Below are 15915 nucleotides of genomic sequence, written 5' to 3' on the forward strand. Positions count from 1 at the left end.
CCACGGGGCAGAGGAATGGGGTGAGAACCTCTGCGATGGGGTGGGGGGTGGCCCTGCGGCCCTCAATAAAGCTGCTGTGACCTCCACGCTGCCTCGGCCAGTCCTTGCCATGGTGCCGGGACAGCGTACCCCGCTGCCCAGCGAGTCCCGCGGGGTCATTCCCGGGGACGTTCCCATTCCTGGGTCCCGTCGGGGCGGGTCACGTGTCCCGCGGGTGGCACGAGGCACGCACGTGAGCGGCCCTGGGGAGGGCAGCGAACTACATCTCCCGGCATGCCCCCCAGAACCACCCGCGCACGCGCAGGGAGGGTACGCAGACTCCTCCTCCCGAAGCGCAGCGGAGCTTCTCACTCCCTGTGGCCCCGCCTCCCCTCCCTACCATACGCGGTAGCGGTGTCGCTCACCTCCAAGAGGCGGGACCGCGGCGGGTGTGGATTTCTGATTGGCCGCCGCTGTTGCGGGGCGGGGCCAGGGCGGGCGCCGGAAGGCGAAGCGGAGAATGGCGGCGGGTGCGGGCGGGCTGGTGGCCGTGGCGCGCTGCTGTTGGCGTTGGTCGGCCGCGCCCGGCGCCCGCCGAGCTCACGGACGGCAACAGCGAGCACCTGAAGCGGGAGCACTCGCTCATGAAGCCATATCAGGGTGAGCGCGGGGCCAGGCGGACGCGCCGTGCGCCCCGAGAGTGACCGGGGCTGATCCGCGTTCTGTTCGCCCCTTTGCAGGCGCGGGCTCTGCCGCGATGCCGCTGTGGGACTTCCAGGGCAGCACCATGGTCACCAGCCAGTACGTCCGCCTGACGCCCGACGAGCGCAGTCGAGAGGGCTCCATCTGGAACCGCGTGGTGAGAGCCCGGGGGGAGACGGGCGGGGGTCCGTGGCGGCCCCGCTGCCTCTCCTGGGTCTCGCCCTGACGCCGCTGGGGTCTCTTCCACAGCCCTGCTTCCTCAAGGACTGGGAGCTCCACGTCCACTTCAAGATCCACGGAGCCGGCAAGAAGAACCTGCACGGGGATGGGCTGGCGCTGTGGTACACGCAGGATCGGCTGGTGCCAGGTCAGTGCGGGTCAGCAGCACACGTACCCTGTCCCAGAAGGCAGCTGGGCAGGGAGGCCCCCCAAGCTCCCTCTGTCTGGTGTGTCCAGTGTGGGAGCAGGTGCCCTCAGCCACCTGCCTGGCAGTGAACAGCTCGTACAGCTCAGAAGTCTGAGCATAAATCCTGACACAGAGCCTTCTGTCTCCAATGTTCTGTCCTGTTCCAGGTCCTGTCTTTGGCAGCAAGGACAAGTTTCATGGACTGGCTATTTTCCTTGACACGTATCCCAACGATGAAGCCACGGAGGTGAGTGGTCCAGGGAGCCTGTGCAGTGCCCAGGAGGCCATTTCCTTCCTTCTCCAAGAGCTTCACACCCAGTCCAAGGAAAAGTCTTCCCTTGCTTGAGCACGGTCTGCTCTTCCTGTCATAGGAGCTGATAAAGGGAAGAGTTTGTATGTGCATTTATGGAGATAAGAAGGTCCTTGTTCCTTCTTGTGCTGCTGTTGGCTACACAGCTGTTTCCCAGGCATTTCCTTCCACACATGAGAGTGGGCACAGGGCTGGTGTAAACCAAGCACCACCTGTTAATATTCATCCTGAGTGTCATTTCCTGAGCTCTGCGCTTTGGTTGCTTATTCCACGATGTTTCTGGTTTTATTTTGTCTTTGCAACCTGGGTGTCTGAAAGAAACTCCTAGGCTGGCTCTTTGCTCCAGAATTCCCTGTGGTCACAGTACAGATCAGTCCCATGGGGGCTGGGGGTCCTTTTCTTCTGTCCTGCTCTGTTTTTGTTGATCTCATGATGGCACAGTCAGAAAACGAAACTGTGCTTTGAGGTCTGTATCACCAAAAAATGTGATGCTTCAGTCATAAAGCACCTGGAAGTGACCCATCTCCCTGTTGCCTTGATGCTCATGGGAGGTGAATTTCTATCTCCAATTGGCCTCTTCTGGTGTATAAAATCTACTGGCAACAAAGCCCTGTGTGTGGTTTTGCTGCTTATGTGGGGTTTCTGCCTGTTCTGAGTCTTGTGCTCTGCTCTTACACTTCTTGTGTTCAAGGGAGGACTGGACATGGCACTCAGTGCTCTGCTCTGGTTGACAGGGTGGTGATGGGTCACAGGTTGGACCTGATGTTCTCAGAGGTCTTTTCCAACCAAAATGATTCTATGATTTTTATCCAGCCACTCTGCAAGCTTGGGGCCATCTCTGCCTTGGCCACGTGGTGCAGGGTGGGCTTATTCACAGAATCACAGAATGGGGGTCATGATGTGAAGATCAGAAGTGGTGACTTGGCTTTAGGCAGAACAAGCTCTGGCTCAGCTTAGAAGCAGCTTTGTGTGGAGAAGCAGCCGTGACTCCATGGTCCTGTGCTGCATACTCGCTGTGCTCCCACCCTGCTCTCCCTGAGGGCGTGGTAGCCCTGGCAGTGCAGCCCCCCAGCAGCTGCTGTGTGTCCCTCTGCAGCGGGTGTTCCCCTACATCTCGGCCATGGTCAACAACGGGTCCCTGACGTACGACCACAGCAAGGACGGGCGCTGGACGGAGCTGGCCGGGTGTTCCGCTGACCTGCGCAACCAGAACCACGACACCTTCCTGGCGATCCGGTACTCCCGGGGCCGGCTCACGGTGAGCACGTTCAGTGGGGTGGGGGCTGCTGGAGCAGTACGTGGCCTGGAGGTGGTTTTCCAGGCTCAGCTGCCTGCCCCTCAAGCACCTCCAGCTCTGAAAGAGCTGCAGGATAGCGGTGAGCATTCCTGGTGTGACCCTGCCCTGGTCTTGCAGGTGATGACTGATGTGGAAGACAAGAATGAATGGAAGAACTGCATCGACATTGCAGGAGTGCAGCTGCCAACTGGATACTTCTTTGGTGCTTCTGCTGGCACTGGAGATCTGTCTGGTAAGAGGGAGCTTTGCTCAGGGGAGCATTTGGTGGTTGGAGCCTGGACGAGGTGATCCTGCCTTGGGAGAAGGGTTGGACTAGATGGTCTCCAGTGGTCCTTTCCAACCCCAACTATTCTGTGATTCTGTGACTGTAACACTGTGGATGCACTGGATAGCTTCCATGGCCTCCTTTCCCTGAATTGTTCACTGGGCTCTTGCAACCATCTTTAGCAGGAACCTGTGGCTGGGGGAGGGGGCACTTGAGAGCCAAGGAACATCTTGGGCTTGCAGTTTGATACCTGGGAATGAGGCTGGCTTGAGAGGGAAGGAGACTGGACCTGGCAGAGCAGGGTCCAAGGGGTGCTCTGAGTGCCTGGACATCTCTCAGAGTTTCTAACAGCATTTGCTGGCTGTTCCACAGACAATCACGACATTATCTCTATGAAGCTGTTCCAGCTCATGGTGGAGCACCCTGTAGAAGATGAGACGGTTGACTGGACCAAGATCGAGCCAAGGGTCAGCCTCCTTAAGTCCCCCAAAGGTGAGTCCATGGGCTTCAAAGACCTTCCATGGGGGATTGGAATGTTGGGGCTGTGACACCCTGCGAGACTCCGTGGGAGCCAAGCTTGGGACAGTCTCTGTAGCTGTTCTTGCTCTTACAGACAATGTGGATGACCCGACGGGAAATTTCCGGAGCGGGCCCCTGACGGGCTGGAAGGTGTTCCTGCTCCTGCTCTGTGCACTGCTGGGTATCATCATCTGTGCCGTGGTGGGAGCCGTGGTCTTCCAGAAGCGCCAGGAGCGGAACAAGCGTTTCTACTAAAGGAACACCTGTGCCCAAACCCATCTTTTCTATGGGGAGCTGTAAAAACTGTGGTTTCTAAACGCTGTTTCTGAGAAATACCAGAAGTATTTTCTTACCTGTCTGTAAGTTTGGCTGTAACCCCCGCCCGGCCCTTGGCCTCCAGCAGATCGGACCAAGGGGGGGTGATGCCCTCTGGACCCCCAGAGCTGTGGTGTGGGAGCCTGGAGGTTGCTCCCCAGTTTTTTCCAGTGCTGCCCCTCCCAGCTGGGACCTGCTGTGCTGCCTGGGGCAGGTGTGAACATGAGGTGAGGGTCTGTGGGGAGGGGGCTGTGAGTGGGGCATTAAAGGACTGACACCACCTGCGGCTCTGTCTCTGTCTGAGGGGGGAGAAGGGGGGCTCTACATGGAGAGAGGATGGGATGGGAAACGCCGGGGGGGGCTAAAAGAGCTGGGAAACGCCGGGGGGGGCTAAAAGAGCTGGGAGTGGGGGGGCTTTTCTCGGCAGGAGGGGGTCCCAGCTGGGTGGGAAGGCAATTTTGGAAGGGTCCCGAAGGAACTGGGAGGGAAGAGTCTGTTCTCTGGAATCTTCGGGGGGCACGGCATGGAAGAGGGGATGTTCCCGGAGGAGAGGAGCCCCGGTGGTGGCGGGCGGTGCAGGAGGAGGCGGGGGGATTGTGCCTCGGCGGTTCGGGCCGCCCCCGTCCCGCCCGCCGGCGAGAAGGGAAAAGCGTGTCCGTTGTTTCCGGGAGTCGGGGGGGAGCGGCGGGCGCGCCAGCGTGTCCCGGGGACGGCGGGGCCGGGCTGGGCACATGGGGCCCGGCCGCCGCGAGGACGCGCTCCGGCTGCGCGGGCGGAGGTGAGCCCGGCGGGGCAACGGGGGGACGGGGGTTGGCACCGGGGGGTCCGTTTGGGGCGGGGGCTGGGGGGATCTGGGGATGGGGGGTCCCGCGCGCCCGCTGACCCGCGGCCGTGCCCCAGGTCCCCGCCGCGTCCGCGCGGCTCTTCCCCGGGCCGTCTCTTCCGCCTTCCCGGCTGTTCCCTTCCTTGGCGCTGCTCCTGGGCTATCGTTTCGCTGCTCTGGCCTTCCAGTCTCAGCTGCTCGGGCGAGGGGCCGGTGCCCGACGGCAGGACCGGGGGACGTCCCCGCCAGGCCCTGCGCGCCGCCCCCCTGCCCCGCTCCCCAGCCCGCCGGGACGAAGCCCGTCGTGGGGCCCGCACGCGGCTGGCGCTGCTGGTGCCCTTCCGAGAGCGCTTCGAGGAGCTCCTGGCCTTCGTGCCCTACATGCATCGCTTCCTCAGCAAGAAGAAGATCCGTCACCACATCTTCATCCTCAACCAAGTGGATCATTTCAGGTAGCGTCTCTCCCTGTGCCTAGGGACGAGGGGCCCTTCCTGAAGCTCTATCCCTGCCGTGAGCTCTGGGAGGGTCTTGTGGAGAAGCAGAGTGCCAGGGCAGCGGGACATCGTGGGCAGAGTGTGATGCTCTGCTCAAAGTTGCTCATTCTAGAGCTCAGAGAGAGATGAAGGTGTTTTGCTTCCCTTTTCCTTAGCAAGAATCACAGAACCCTCTACCCCCTGGGTATTTTAGCTTTCTCCCCCCATGTCACAGGTCTGCAGCAGCAAACATCTGGGGATTCTGAAATTCAAAGAAAGACCATGGGGTGTTTGGAAACACTATTGCTTGTCCCCAGCTCGCTCTGCATGGAGAAGCAGGGGTGCAGTTTCAGGACAAGGAGTGTTGTGTTTGTGTGTCCCTGTTTGGGGACTGGTTGACATTGAGCATTGAGGAGCATGACAGAGGGACGTGAAGGGACAGTGGCTGCTGTGTGTGGCACTGAGACCCCCCGATCCCGTGGCAGGTTTAACAGGGCGTCCCTGATCAACGTGGGCTTCCTGGAGAGTGGCAACGACACTGACTACATTGCGATGCATGACGTCGATCTCCTGCCCCTCAATGAGCACCTGGACTACAGCTTCCCGGAGACAGGGCCCTTCCATGTGGCATCCCCAGAGCTGCACCCGCTCTACCACTACACGACCTACGTGGGTGGCATCCTGCTGCTCACCAAGCAGCACTACGAGTTGGTGAGCGCATGGGCGGGTTGTTCTGGATGCTTTGGGGCAGGGGCTACAACACTGTCATGGTGAAGAGTTTTGTGCTACATGCTTGCGAAGCAGGGAAAGGAGTCAAAATGGTTTGGGACAGAGGCTGTGGTCTGACCTGGTGGTAGGGGCAGGAGAGGGGAGGCTGCGCTGGTGTTCAGGGCTTGTGCTGCTGGTGTCTGCTCCTCTGAGGCCGTGGAGCTGTGCTGGACCTTGGCCGGTGCTGTTCTTGTTCCAGTGCAATGGCATGTCCAACCGCTTCTGGGGCTGGGGACGGGAGGACGACGAGTTTTATCGACGTATCAAAAGAGCTGGTCTCCAGGTAAGGGGTCTCCGTGCCCTCCTGGATTGGAATTGCCCTTTTTCTTGTCTCTTTGCCTGGTCCCTGCTGTGGCTACCCAGGTTGGGGCCTGAGGAAGGCAGCCCTGCACTCCCTCCTCCAGCAGCAGGTGCAGGAGTTTTCCAGTGGCTCTGCAGAAACTTTGCTCTTCTCCCAGGTTCGTCGTCCTTCTGGAATCACAACTGGATACGAGACTTTCCAGCACCTGCATGACCCAGCCTGGAGGAAGAGAGACCAGAAGCGCATTGCTGCACAGAAGCAGGTGAGAGCTGTGGTCAAGGGGAACCACGGGAGGCTTGGATTGTGATCACCGCATGCTCTGAGCCCTCATTGCTCATGTCCTCCCCTGCCAGCTCTCTGCTCCCTCCCCAGGCACTGGGTGTTTCCCACTTCCAATGTGGGCTGAACAGTCCTTCTCTTCCCCAGGAGCAGTTTAAGGTGGATCGGGAGGGAGGTTTGAACAACGTGAGGTACCGAATCGAATCACGGACCGATCTGAGCGTGGCAGGAGCCCCTTGCACCGTCCTTAATATCTTGCTGGACTGTGACACAAATGAGACCCCCTGGTGCACGTTTGGCTGAGCCCGTCCCCGTGTGTCAGTCGTGTGCGCTGTGCTGGTGCCAAGACTCCGAGGCTACCATAGAGCTGCTTGGAGTAGGCAAGATTTTGGCAGCGGATGACTATGGCAGTGCTGGTGAGACATGGAGGAACAGACGAGGCTGAGAACTGGGTTTTGCTGGGACCAACAGAAGAGGCTGAGAGTGGGACTCGGTGGTGTTGCTGCTGGTGCTGGTGCTGCCTCCCAGGGCAGGCACAGGAGGAGGTTTTCCTGTGCTGGACATGCCTGAGCTGCCACTCAGCTCAGAGGACAATAAAGACCTGTCAGGGCAGTTGTGAGTTGTGAATGCCCTGGGTTGTGCTGTACCACTCTGTTTTCCTGCTTTCTTTACCTTCCTGGCTTCACTGGTTTGGCCCTGGGGGTGCTCTGTGTGACAGGCTGGGCGCTGCTCTGGTTCGGAGGCCAAGCCAGTCTGAAATGGGCTCTGAGATGGTGCCCGTTCCAGCTGCCAGGTACCCCCAGGGCTGGGCTGTGGTCACTCCACTGCAGGAAGTGGTTGTGGTTAAGCTGTGCCCTGAGCCCCAGGATCCACAACCCTGCTGGATGTCAGCAGTTGTAGGCCAGGATCTCTCTTTGGAGTAAGGAGAAGAGTTCTGGCTTGAGCTGCTCCTCTCCTTGTCTGCCCTCTCTGGAATATGCTGCCTCAGCCTGTCTGAGGGGGTTGGAGAACTGGATGTCTCCCCAGAAGTGCTGAGGGGAACTGGGATCTGCTCTAGTCCTGCATTCCCTGTCCTGGGAAGGACTGGCTGCCAGGCTCACTGCAGTGCTGGTGGAACTGGGGGAATGGTGTGGGCGAAGTCACCAAGCTGACTCTGGGGTTTTGGCACATGTTTTGGGTACTGTTGCCTCCTCAAGCTGGGTAAACCCCATTGAACAGCCAGTACCCCTCTGTTCAGCCCCGTCACCAGCACTGGCACCAGGCCCTCCACATTTCCTGGCCCGTTCTGTCCTCGTCCCCTGCCTGGCACTTCCCAGAGTGGTCTGTTTGCATTCCCAGACAGAAGCTGTTGCCATCCTGGGAAGATGAGCAGCTCTGGGGAGGAGTGCTGGGATGAGGGAGGCAGAAGCATCAGAGCCAAGTGAGGGGTTCGTGTACCATGTAGGAATGGGATGTCTGGAGAGATCTGGTGCCATCTGCTCTCTGTGCTGCTCTGGAGCTGGGAGAGGAGTCTGGTGCCCTCAGATGGAGTGTGAGGGGGGCTGTCTCCAAGGCAGAGGTCGTGGTGGCTCTGCAGGGTGGTGAGGATGAGGCTGTGCTGCTTTGCATCATGGAAGGGGCTGGCCCAGCCTTGAGGTGTGAGGATGTGCTGCTCAGGAGTTCCCATTGGCCTCTCCAGCCCAGTGGCCCCAAAGCAGCACTGATAGCTGGTATGAAGATTGCTGGTTGGCTTGGACACCCAGTGCACCTCCTCTAGAGGTGTTCCCAGGACCACTCATGTCCCTCGCTGTGGGCAGCCAGAGGGAGATGTCAGCCTAGCAGCCCCACTCCTGTCTCTCCATGGTGCGGGTTTTGGGATTGGCCACCTGTATTCCAGCCACTTCCTGGTGCCTGAACCACAGCCAGGGCTGGCAGAGGCAGATCAAAGTATTTCTCTACACCGTTCAAAATAGATGACACAATTTGGGGCAGGTTTCATGGAGACGTAGCTGTGCAGAAACAGAGCATATGTGCACCTCACACTTTGCTCAGTGCTACAGGCTCCTCTCCCGCTGCCTGGCAGCTATTTCTCAGCTCTGCTCGCAGCCCCCTCACCCTCCAGTTGCTTTTGTGGAAGAGGCGCCATGCCGGAGACCCGACTTCCTTTTATAGCCCTGAATGTGACTCGGAGGTCGCTCAGCTCCGCTCCCCCCACGCACTTCGATATCAGCAATAGCCCAGTGGGAAGGGATGAATTTTTTTCCTGTTGCCTTCCTGCAGATGGATAACACTCTGCCTGCTGTCCCAGGAATCCTGCAGAGCTGAGCAAGAGGCCTCCCAGCGTTCTCAGGCTCTCAGCAACCCTGAGGAGAGCATCAAAATGCTCAGGGGCAGAGAGGGTCCCTGGAGTCCCAGCCCTGCCCCTCTGCGAACCCCCTTCTGAGGTCCCAATTGCTGCCAGTGAGGCTGTGTGGGGGCTGCTGCAGGCACAGCAATCAAAGGCTTTTATTGCTGGGTTGTTCTAAACTGGATGGTTCTGGAGCTGTTTGCTGGTAAAAAACGTGAAATTGCTTTAGTATTATGGTGGGGAGGATTGGGGGGTAAAGTGGGCAGAGAGTGGAGACTGGGGAAATACTGATGGGGATGCAGGAGCATTTCTGCCCAGAGAAGGGGGCATGGAATGTCCCGGGCAGTGTGGGAACTGCTATCCCAGGGAGACGAGCTTGGGGCACGGTGGAGCAGGAAACGGGGCAGACGGGCAGGAGGGGTGTGGCTGTGACCAGCACCCGTTGCAGTCAGCCTGGCATCACTGGAACCTGCCCGGTCCAAGCCCGTGGGATGATGCCTGTCCCTGTGGGCTGCCGGTGGGGCCCCGTTCATGGCTGAACTCCAGACAGAGAGCTAGGGCATTGCAGACTCATTCCTGGTGCCAGCAGAGTGGGAAATGGCAATGTTGGGAAGGGCCCCCCTATTCAGAGGACACATGTGCTGCCGCTCCGGCGTGCGGTGGGGAGCAGGGGGCCGGAGGGAGCGGAGCGTGCCTTGGCATCGCACCGAGGACACTGCCAGCATGTGAGCCCGGCGAGCAGGGACCGGGGACGGTGTGTGTGTGTGTGGGAGAGCACTGGCAGCACAGCTTGAGGACTCGGGTGTGCGGGGGGAGTAGGGGGGGAGCTGGCAGCGAGCGGGGCCCCGGAGTGCGAGAGTGCCGGGTGCGTGCGTCCCCCAGGCTGGGGACGGTGCGGGTGCGATCCCTCCCTGGGGACAGACGGGCACCGCGCCGTGGGGACGGAGCAGGGCTGCCGCAGGTGTCCTGCTCCACGAGGAGGCCGGGACGCCGGTGACCAGGTCCAGCCCGTGGCGGGATCCCCGCTCCCTGCGGCTGCACACGGCAAGTGGACAAAAACCGGCGTCCGGCCAGGCCGTGGCAGCGCTGATTCACAGGGATGGAGCGTGTCGCGTCTCGCTGGCGCCAGGCCAGGCGCTGGGGCAGGTGGGGGTACACACCATGTCCCCTGGGGCTTTGTGGGGCTCCTGCCCACCCGTGGGTGCTTTGAGGGGGAGGCACGGGGTTGTCCTGCAAGAGGAGGGTGCAGGGATTGTCCCACGGTGCTGAGGCCCCTCTCCACTCCACAGGTACGAAGCAAAATATTTCTCTCCACCCTCGCCGGGCGATACTCGGGGACACCAGCCCCGCGCTACGGTGAGGGCCACCGGGGCGACGGTTGTACCTTGGGCGCCGCTGCTTGAAGCCCGGAAGCTGTAGCTCGGAGGTTGCGGGATTCTCCCCGCGCTTTGTGGGGGGGGGGTTTTGCGCAAAGCAGCCGCGTGCGGCGCCGCACGCAGACAGGCCCGCCCTGAGCGCGCGGCGCCCGCCGGTGGGACGGCCGGGCCGCCCCCCTCACTTCTCCTTCCTCTCGCGTGCTGTGTGCCTCGGTGGCCTCCTCCTCCTTCCCGCCCCTCCCGCTCCCACCGCCCCCGCGCCGCGATTTGCCGGTGCGGCGGGCCCGGCGCCGACCGCCCGCGCGGCCGCGGCCGAGGGAATCGCGTTCAAAACGCGGCGAGGGAAGGAGCGCGGAGGCGGAGCCGTGCGGACCGTCAAGCCGCCGCCGGCATGGTGAGTGCGGGGGCCGGGGGGCTCCCGGGGCTCCCATCCCCCTTCCCCGTGTGCGTCCGGCGGCGGGCTTTGTCCCGGGCTCGGCCCCCGCGGGACCGACCGCCCCCCCGCCTTGCCCGTGCCGGAAATTCCGGCGGGGCTGCGGGAGGCGCAGGGGGGGCTGTGCGGGAACCCGCGCTCGCCTCCCCGCAGCACCCCCTGCGCCTCCGCGCAGCCCCGCCGTGCCTTCCCGCGTGGAGTGGGAAGGGGAGAGGATTTGTGGCCGTATCTTGCCCGGGCACGGCCAGGGTTGGGAACAGATCCCGAAGGAGCCAGGCTGGCCGGACCGGTGTTTTACCGCCTGGAGGGTGATCCCCTCCCTGCCGCAGGCAGGACACCTTCGGGTTCCCCCGGCGTTTCCCAAAGCTCCCACAACCTGACCTACTTCCTCGGCCGCCTGTGCCGGGAGGAGCCGCTGCGGGGCTCGGCCAAGCTGCTCCCCAATGCCGGGGGCTGCATGAGCATCCACTCCCCTGCCGCACCACCATGGGAACATCCGTGTCCCCCATCCCTGTGCATGCCCCGTGGCACCGCAGGCATGCCAGATCCTTCCAGAGGATCTGGTGCCCTTCGTGGGGTGCCGATGCTCGGAGCAGGTGCTGGGCTCGCAGAGGGAGGTGACAGCGCAGGCCGGGAGCTGTCAGACAGGTTTGTGCGTGGCAGCAATTAAAAGCCGGGTGTTTGTTTACGCGGCGCGTGGTGCTGAGAACCAGGGCAGCTTCCTGGGTGTAACCCGGCCCTGGAGCCCTCGGCAAGGCTGGAAGCCGTGCTGGGGGCTCTGCCTCGCCCCTGCCACGCTTGCTGTGTCCCCTGCACTGGTGTGAGGACATTGTCCCTCTCCCTAGTGCTGGGGAGCCAGAGCCAAGGCCGAAGACATCCTCTCATCCTTCCTCCCCCGGCCACCTGCGCAGGAAGCTGCATTGTCCCGTCAGCATCCTGCCCCTTCCCACCGCCCTCACGCCATGTCCGGCCACGGGGTCCCCAGCACGCACACAGCTGCTGGGCTGTGGCTGCCTCATCCCTGCCTGGTGCTGGAGTGGAAATGCCTGTGGATGGAGTGGGTCCGTGTGCAGCTTGCCCTGTGAGGTGCAGGAGCCCATGCCGTGAAGGAAGCGTCCCCGTGGTGGTGGAGAGGTGCCTGTCACCTGCACACCCTGGGGAGGGCAAGCTGATGGGCATCCCCAGGGCTGTTCTGGGGAGTTCTCCAGAGGGTGTCCGGACCCAGAGGTCCTGGCAGGGCGGGTGGGTGCTGCGGGGCTGGGGCTGGCGCCAGGCCCGGGCAGGTGCTGCCGGCTCCCGAACTCGCCCGCCTGGCTGGGCGGCAGGTGCCTGTTCTGGTGGCAGCCCCGGCCGCGGGCGGGAGGTGGGGCTGGGTGTGGGAGGGAGGCGCTGCACCGTTGGGGGGGGCAGCAGCAGGGAGCCCCTGCCTTGGTGTGTGCTGTGCCCTGGCACCCCTTCGCTCGGCTCCTTCAAGGAGCTATATGGGAGATGGTGGGTCTGTCCCAGTGCCAGGAGCCCAGGTGGGTCCTTGGGGCTGGCTAGGAAGGGGGGTGCCGAGGGTTTCACGATCCTGATTGGCCGGTGTCACTGACTCTGTCTCTCCCCCAGCAGTGCTGGTACTGGGCTTTTCTCTAATTCTCCATGGCAGCAGCACAGGGTCCTGTGACCTGTGAGCCCGACACCCGTGTCCTCGGCACCTACCTCTCCTCGGAGCCTGTCGGCGTCGTTGGCAGCATGGGCAGCGTGGGCAGCCTAGTGGAGAAGCAGGATCTGTCCCCTCTGGAGCTGCGGGCCCCGCTGGGGGGCTCACGGGGGCTTCGGCAGCCCGACGGCTTGTTGCGGAAGGGGCCGAGCCAGCGGGAGCTCTTCGGGTACCTGCACGGGGCCAAGAAGGAGATGCGGTCGGAGCGGAAGCACCAGACGTCAGGCGCCTGCTACAAGAGGGACTACGAGAGTGACCGCGAGAACCGATCCCCCGAGCGCTGCTCCCGGGAGCATCACCGTGGGGCTGACTTCTCCAAGAGCTCCCTGCCAGAGCGGGGCCGCTTTGACAAGGTGAGGCTGTGGGCACCATGCAGGATTCTGGAATAAGTCCTGGTCTATGAGAGGATGGGCTGGAGCAGAACAGTCCATGCCCCCCCGAATGGGATGTGGGGATTTGAACCCTCTGGCTGTGGGGGCTGTTGGGCTTATGCTGACTCTGCTCTTGTTTTTCAGTGCCGTATCAGACCCTCGGCCTTCAAGGCAGTGGCTGGGAAGGGGCTGGTCTCCATGCAGGGCCTGTCCTCGTCCAAGGGGCAGAAGTTGTCCAAGAGCAATGGGAGCCTGCACACGCTGCTGTCACAGAGCAGCACAGCAGCCCCACAGCACGGCCCGCTCCGCACCCACCTGCTCCACGCCATCAGCCTGGATGAGGCCTCCGACTCCAGTCACAACTCCATCCAGAGCTTCCCATCATACGGCTCCCGCCTCAAACCTGCCCAGAGCCAGTTCAGCGCCTCCATGGGCCACATCAACCACATTGGAGGCTCCTTGGACAGGGTCTCCCGGAGCCCCAGGGACCCGCTGGCCCCTGAGAAGGTGCCCCTGTCCTGCAAAAGCATGGCCACGCTGAGCCGGCTGCAGAGCCCCGGCGAGCCCCCACCACCCTACGAGTTCTCCTACTCACTGGAGGATGCGGTGAAGCAGCTGGAGGATCGGCTGCAGGAGACAGGAGGGGAGCTGCGGCAGCTCAAGAGGAGTCTCAGCGAGACTGAAGACCCCTTTACACAGGTGAGCTGTGGGGCTGGGGTGGGGCTGGGGCAGTGCTGGGTGCCCTGGGCAGGGCTGTGGGACAGTGATGTCTGGGTAAAAGGAGCTGCTGTGGTGGGTGATAGGCTGGGAATGCCCAAGCGCAGGAGGACCCAACATCACGGGACCTTCTGGGATCCCTCCCTGGGGCTTTGGACTCTGACCACTGTCCACCTGGCAGGTGTTTGAGGACAAGCAGCGGCTGTGGCTGGATGAGCTGGAGGACCTGAAGCAGATGTACATGGCCCGGCTGCAGCAGGTGATGCAGCAGGCGCAGCGCGGGCAGCGGGCACTGCAGCTGCAGCTCTACAAGGCACAGCAAGAGAAGAAGCGGCTGCAGGAGGAGCTGAGCCTGCAGCAGTGCCAGTGTGAGGAGACCAAGCTCCGGCAGCCCCAGGGAGAGCGTGGCAGTCCCAAGCTGGAGGAGACCAAGTGGGAGGTGAGTCCCCTTCTTTCCTTCCCTGTTGCCACCCTCCTGGCTGTGGAGCCAGGATGAGTGCAATGGTTCCCTGCTCCAGTGTAACTCGTGGCCACAGGATGGGGGGGATTAGCCCGGTGTGATGTTCACGGTCTCCCAGGAGGACAGTCTGGGGTGCTGCCACCCCTGGGGTCCTGATTCCCCCAGTCCTTCCTCACTGCTTGCCTGTGCCCTACAGGTGTGCCAGAAGGCAGCAGAGATCTCCCTGCTGAAACAGCAGCTCCGGGACACCCAGGAGGAGATGGCTCAGAAGCTGGGTGAGATCTTCAGCCTGAAGACGCAGCTGCGGGAGGCCAAGGCGGAGGTCCAGGCCAAGGACTCCCAACTGGCACAGCTGGCAGACTCCTTCCAGAGTCCCCCAGAGCCCAGCACCTCGATGCCTCTGGGTGATGACCCCATGCCATCGTGCCAGGACTTCCCTGGCTGCGAAACTGATGACTCCAAGTGCCGTGGCCTCCACAGCGACACGGCGGAGCCCCTGGAGCGGCAGGTGGAGTGGCTGTGGGCAGAGCTGCTGCGGGAGCGGCGTCAGGGCCAGCTGCAGGCTGTGAACTTTGAGCTGGAGAGGAAAACCTGGCAGGAGGAGAAGGAGAAGGTGCTGCGGTACCAGCGGGAGCTCCAGGCCAGCTACATGGAGATGTACCACCGGAGCCAGGCGCTGGAGCGGGAGCTGCGACAGCTGCGGTCGGAGCCCAGGGATGTTGGGACCGACTCGCCCTGGATCGAACGGGTGGAGTCCTCGAAGATCTGAGGGATGGGATGCCAGTGGGACTGTGAAGGGGGAACATCTCTTGCTGCTGCAGCGGGACGATCTCAGGGTGTGCACAAGGACTGGCCACTTGGCACTGCTCTGGGCTGAAGGACTGATTGCAACAGGGGAGCTTTTCCTTCTTGCAGCGCTTCAGGCCCTTCTGGTGGGGGTCTCTGGAGAGCAGGGGGCCATCTGTGCCAGGGTGGGGGTCTTGCATGTGCCCCGTGCTCTGACTCCAGGAGCATTTGCCCTGTGATTCCTTCTGCCATGGGGGGCAGAAACCAAGCGCCCTGTGAAACATTCCCTGTCCCTCCTGCTCTGCTGCCCCTGTTCCTGCAACCCAGTAACTTAATATCTTGTGAGGAGGGGCTTGAGCCCTGTCACCACCCCACTGCCTTGCTGTGGGGGTTCCACCTGCTGCTCGCAGTGGCCACCTTGTCAGCAAGGCCATGGAGCTGCTGGTGCCACTGGGAAGGCAGAGGAGGAAACCCTGATGAGTACTGGTACTGCTGGGATGGGGCAGCTGCGCCAGCACCTCTGCTGGGGCTTCCCATGTCCCCAGTGTGGGGCTGCTCTGCAGTGGAGGTGGTTGATGCAGCTTCCCTCAGGCTGAGAGGGGCAAGTGCCTTGTGCAAGGAGGGATGGGAACTGGTGCCCTGCTGCACTGGGAGGAACTGGGGAGGGGAACAGGACATGTGGGCAGGGATGTGTGTGAGCTGGGGAAGAGCCTGGGGTCTCCCCTCCCAAGGTGGGTGAGGGAGAGCTGGGGGAGCCCCAAGGTGCTGGGAGCCCCATGGTGCTCTGCTCCATGTCTGTAACAGCAGAGCCCCACACCCCATTCCTGCAATAAACCTGTATTTCTCTCTCCCGGCTTCTGCTTCCCTCGGGGTCTGGGGGATTCTGGCTGTGTGGGTGGGGGGGGCTGCAGGCTGGCCTGGGCCTGCCCAGCGCAGGGCCCCGCCCCAGCACAGCCGTGCAAGGGTGGGCGGTACAACCAGTCAAGGTATTGAGGTGGGTGAGTCACAGTGGGGCCAGGGGTGGTGCCCCTGGAGCGGTTTAATGCAGCCATGGACCCTCCAGCCTTCCTGCCCTGAGCACCAAGACCATGTTCTACAAACACACACCTTTATTCACCCCCACAGTGCTCCCCTTCCCCCCACAGTCAGTGCTCTCAGTGGTGTCCCCACAAACGGCCATGTGGCCCCTGGGCAGGGGCACAGGGACCTGTCACGACCCTGCAGGGCACAGCCAGTCCCTGGCTCTTCACAGTGGCAGTGGAAGAGATGACACCTCCTCCAGACACTCGTCGTAGGTCTCCTGGTAC

General features: G+C 62.2%; 3 protein-coding genes across 3 annotated transcripts; all 3 read left to right on the plus strand.

Moving 5' to 3' along the window:
- The first annotated feature begins 499 nt into the window (after positions 1 to 499).
- LMAN2 (lectin, mannose binding 2) lies at positions 500 to 4068 on the plus strand. The gene is given in 9 exon segments (XM_008931833.3): positions 500 to 534; positions 536 to 639; positions 720 to 838; positions 931 to 1048; positions 1255 to 1334; positions 2494 to 2655; positions 2812 to 2926; positions 3332 to 3451; positions 3573 to 4068. Coding segments are annotated over 9 exon segments (1014 nt in total). The 3' UTR covers positions 3734 to 4068.
- A 456-nt stretch (positions 4069 to 4524) lies between these two features.
- B4GALT7 (beta-1,4-galactosyltransferase 7) lies at positions 4525 to 7083 on the plus strand. Its single transcript, XM_029960182.1, has 6 exons — positions 4525 to 4571; positions 4694 to 5068; positions 5575 to 5800; positions 6057 to 6140; positions 6316 to 6420; positions 6585 to 7083. The coding sequence occupies exons 1-6, from the start codon at positions 4525 to 4527 to the stop codon at positions 6738 to 6740; spliced, it is 993 nt and encodes a 330-aa protein (XP_029816042.1). The 3' UTR covers positions 6741 to 7083.
- A 5023-nt stretch (positions 7084 to 12106) lies between these two features.
- N4BP3 (NEDD4 binding protein 3) lies at positions 12107 to 15374 on the plus strand. Its single transcript, XM_008931834.4, has 4 exons — positions 12107 to 12627; positions 12790 to 13344; positions 13544 to 13801; positions 14019 to 15374. The coding sequence occupies exons 1-4, from the start codon at positions 12214 to 12216 to the stop codon at positions 14589 to 14591; spliced, it is 1800 nt and encodes a 599-aa protein (XP_008930082.2). The 5' UTR covers positions 12107 to 12213; the 3' UTR covers positions 14592 to 15374.
- The last annotated feature ends 541 nt before the right edge of the window (positions 15375 to 15915 follow it).

Source organism: Manacus vitellinus, unplaced genomic scaffold (assembly GCF_001715985.3).
Source record: "Manacus vitellinus isolate BGI_N305 unplaced genomic scaffold, ASM171598v3 scaffold_25_pilon, whole genome shotgun sequence".
In the NCBI taxonomy this organism is placed as follows: Eukaryota; Metazoa; Chordata; class Aves; order Passeriformes; family Pipridae; genus Manacus; species Manacus vitellinus.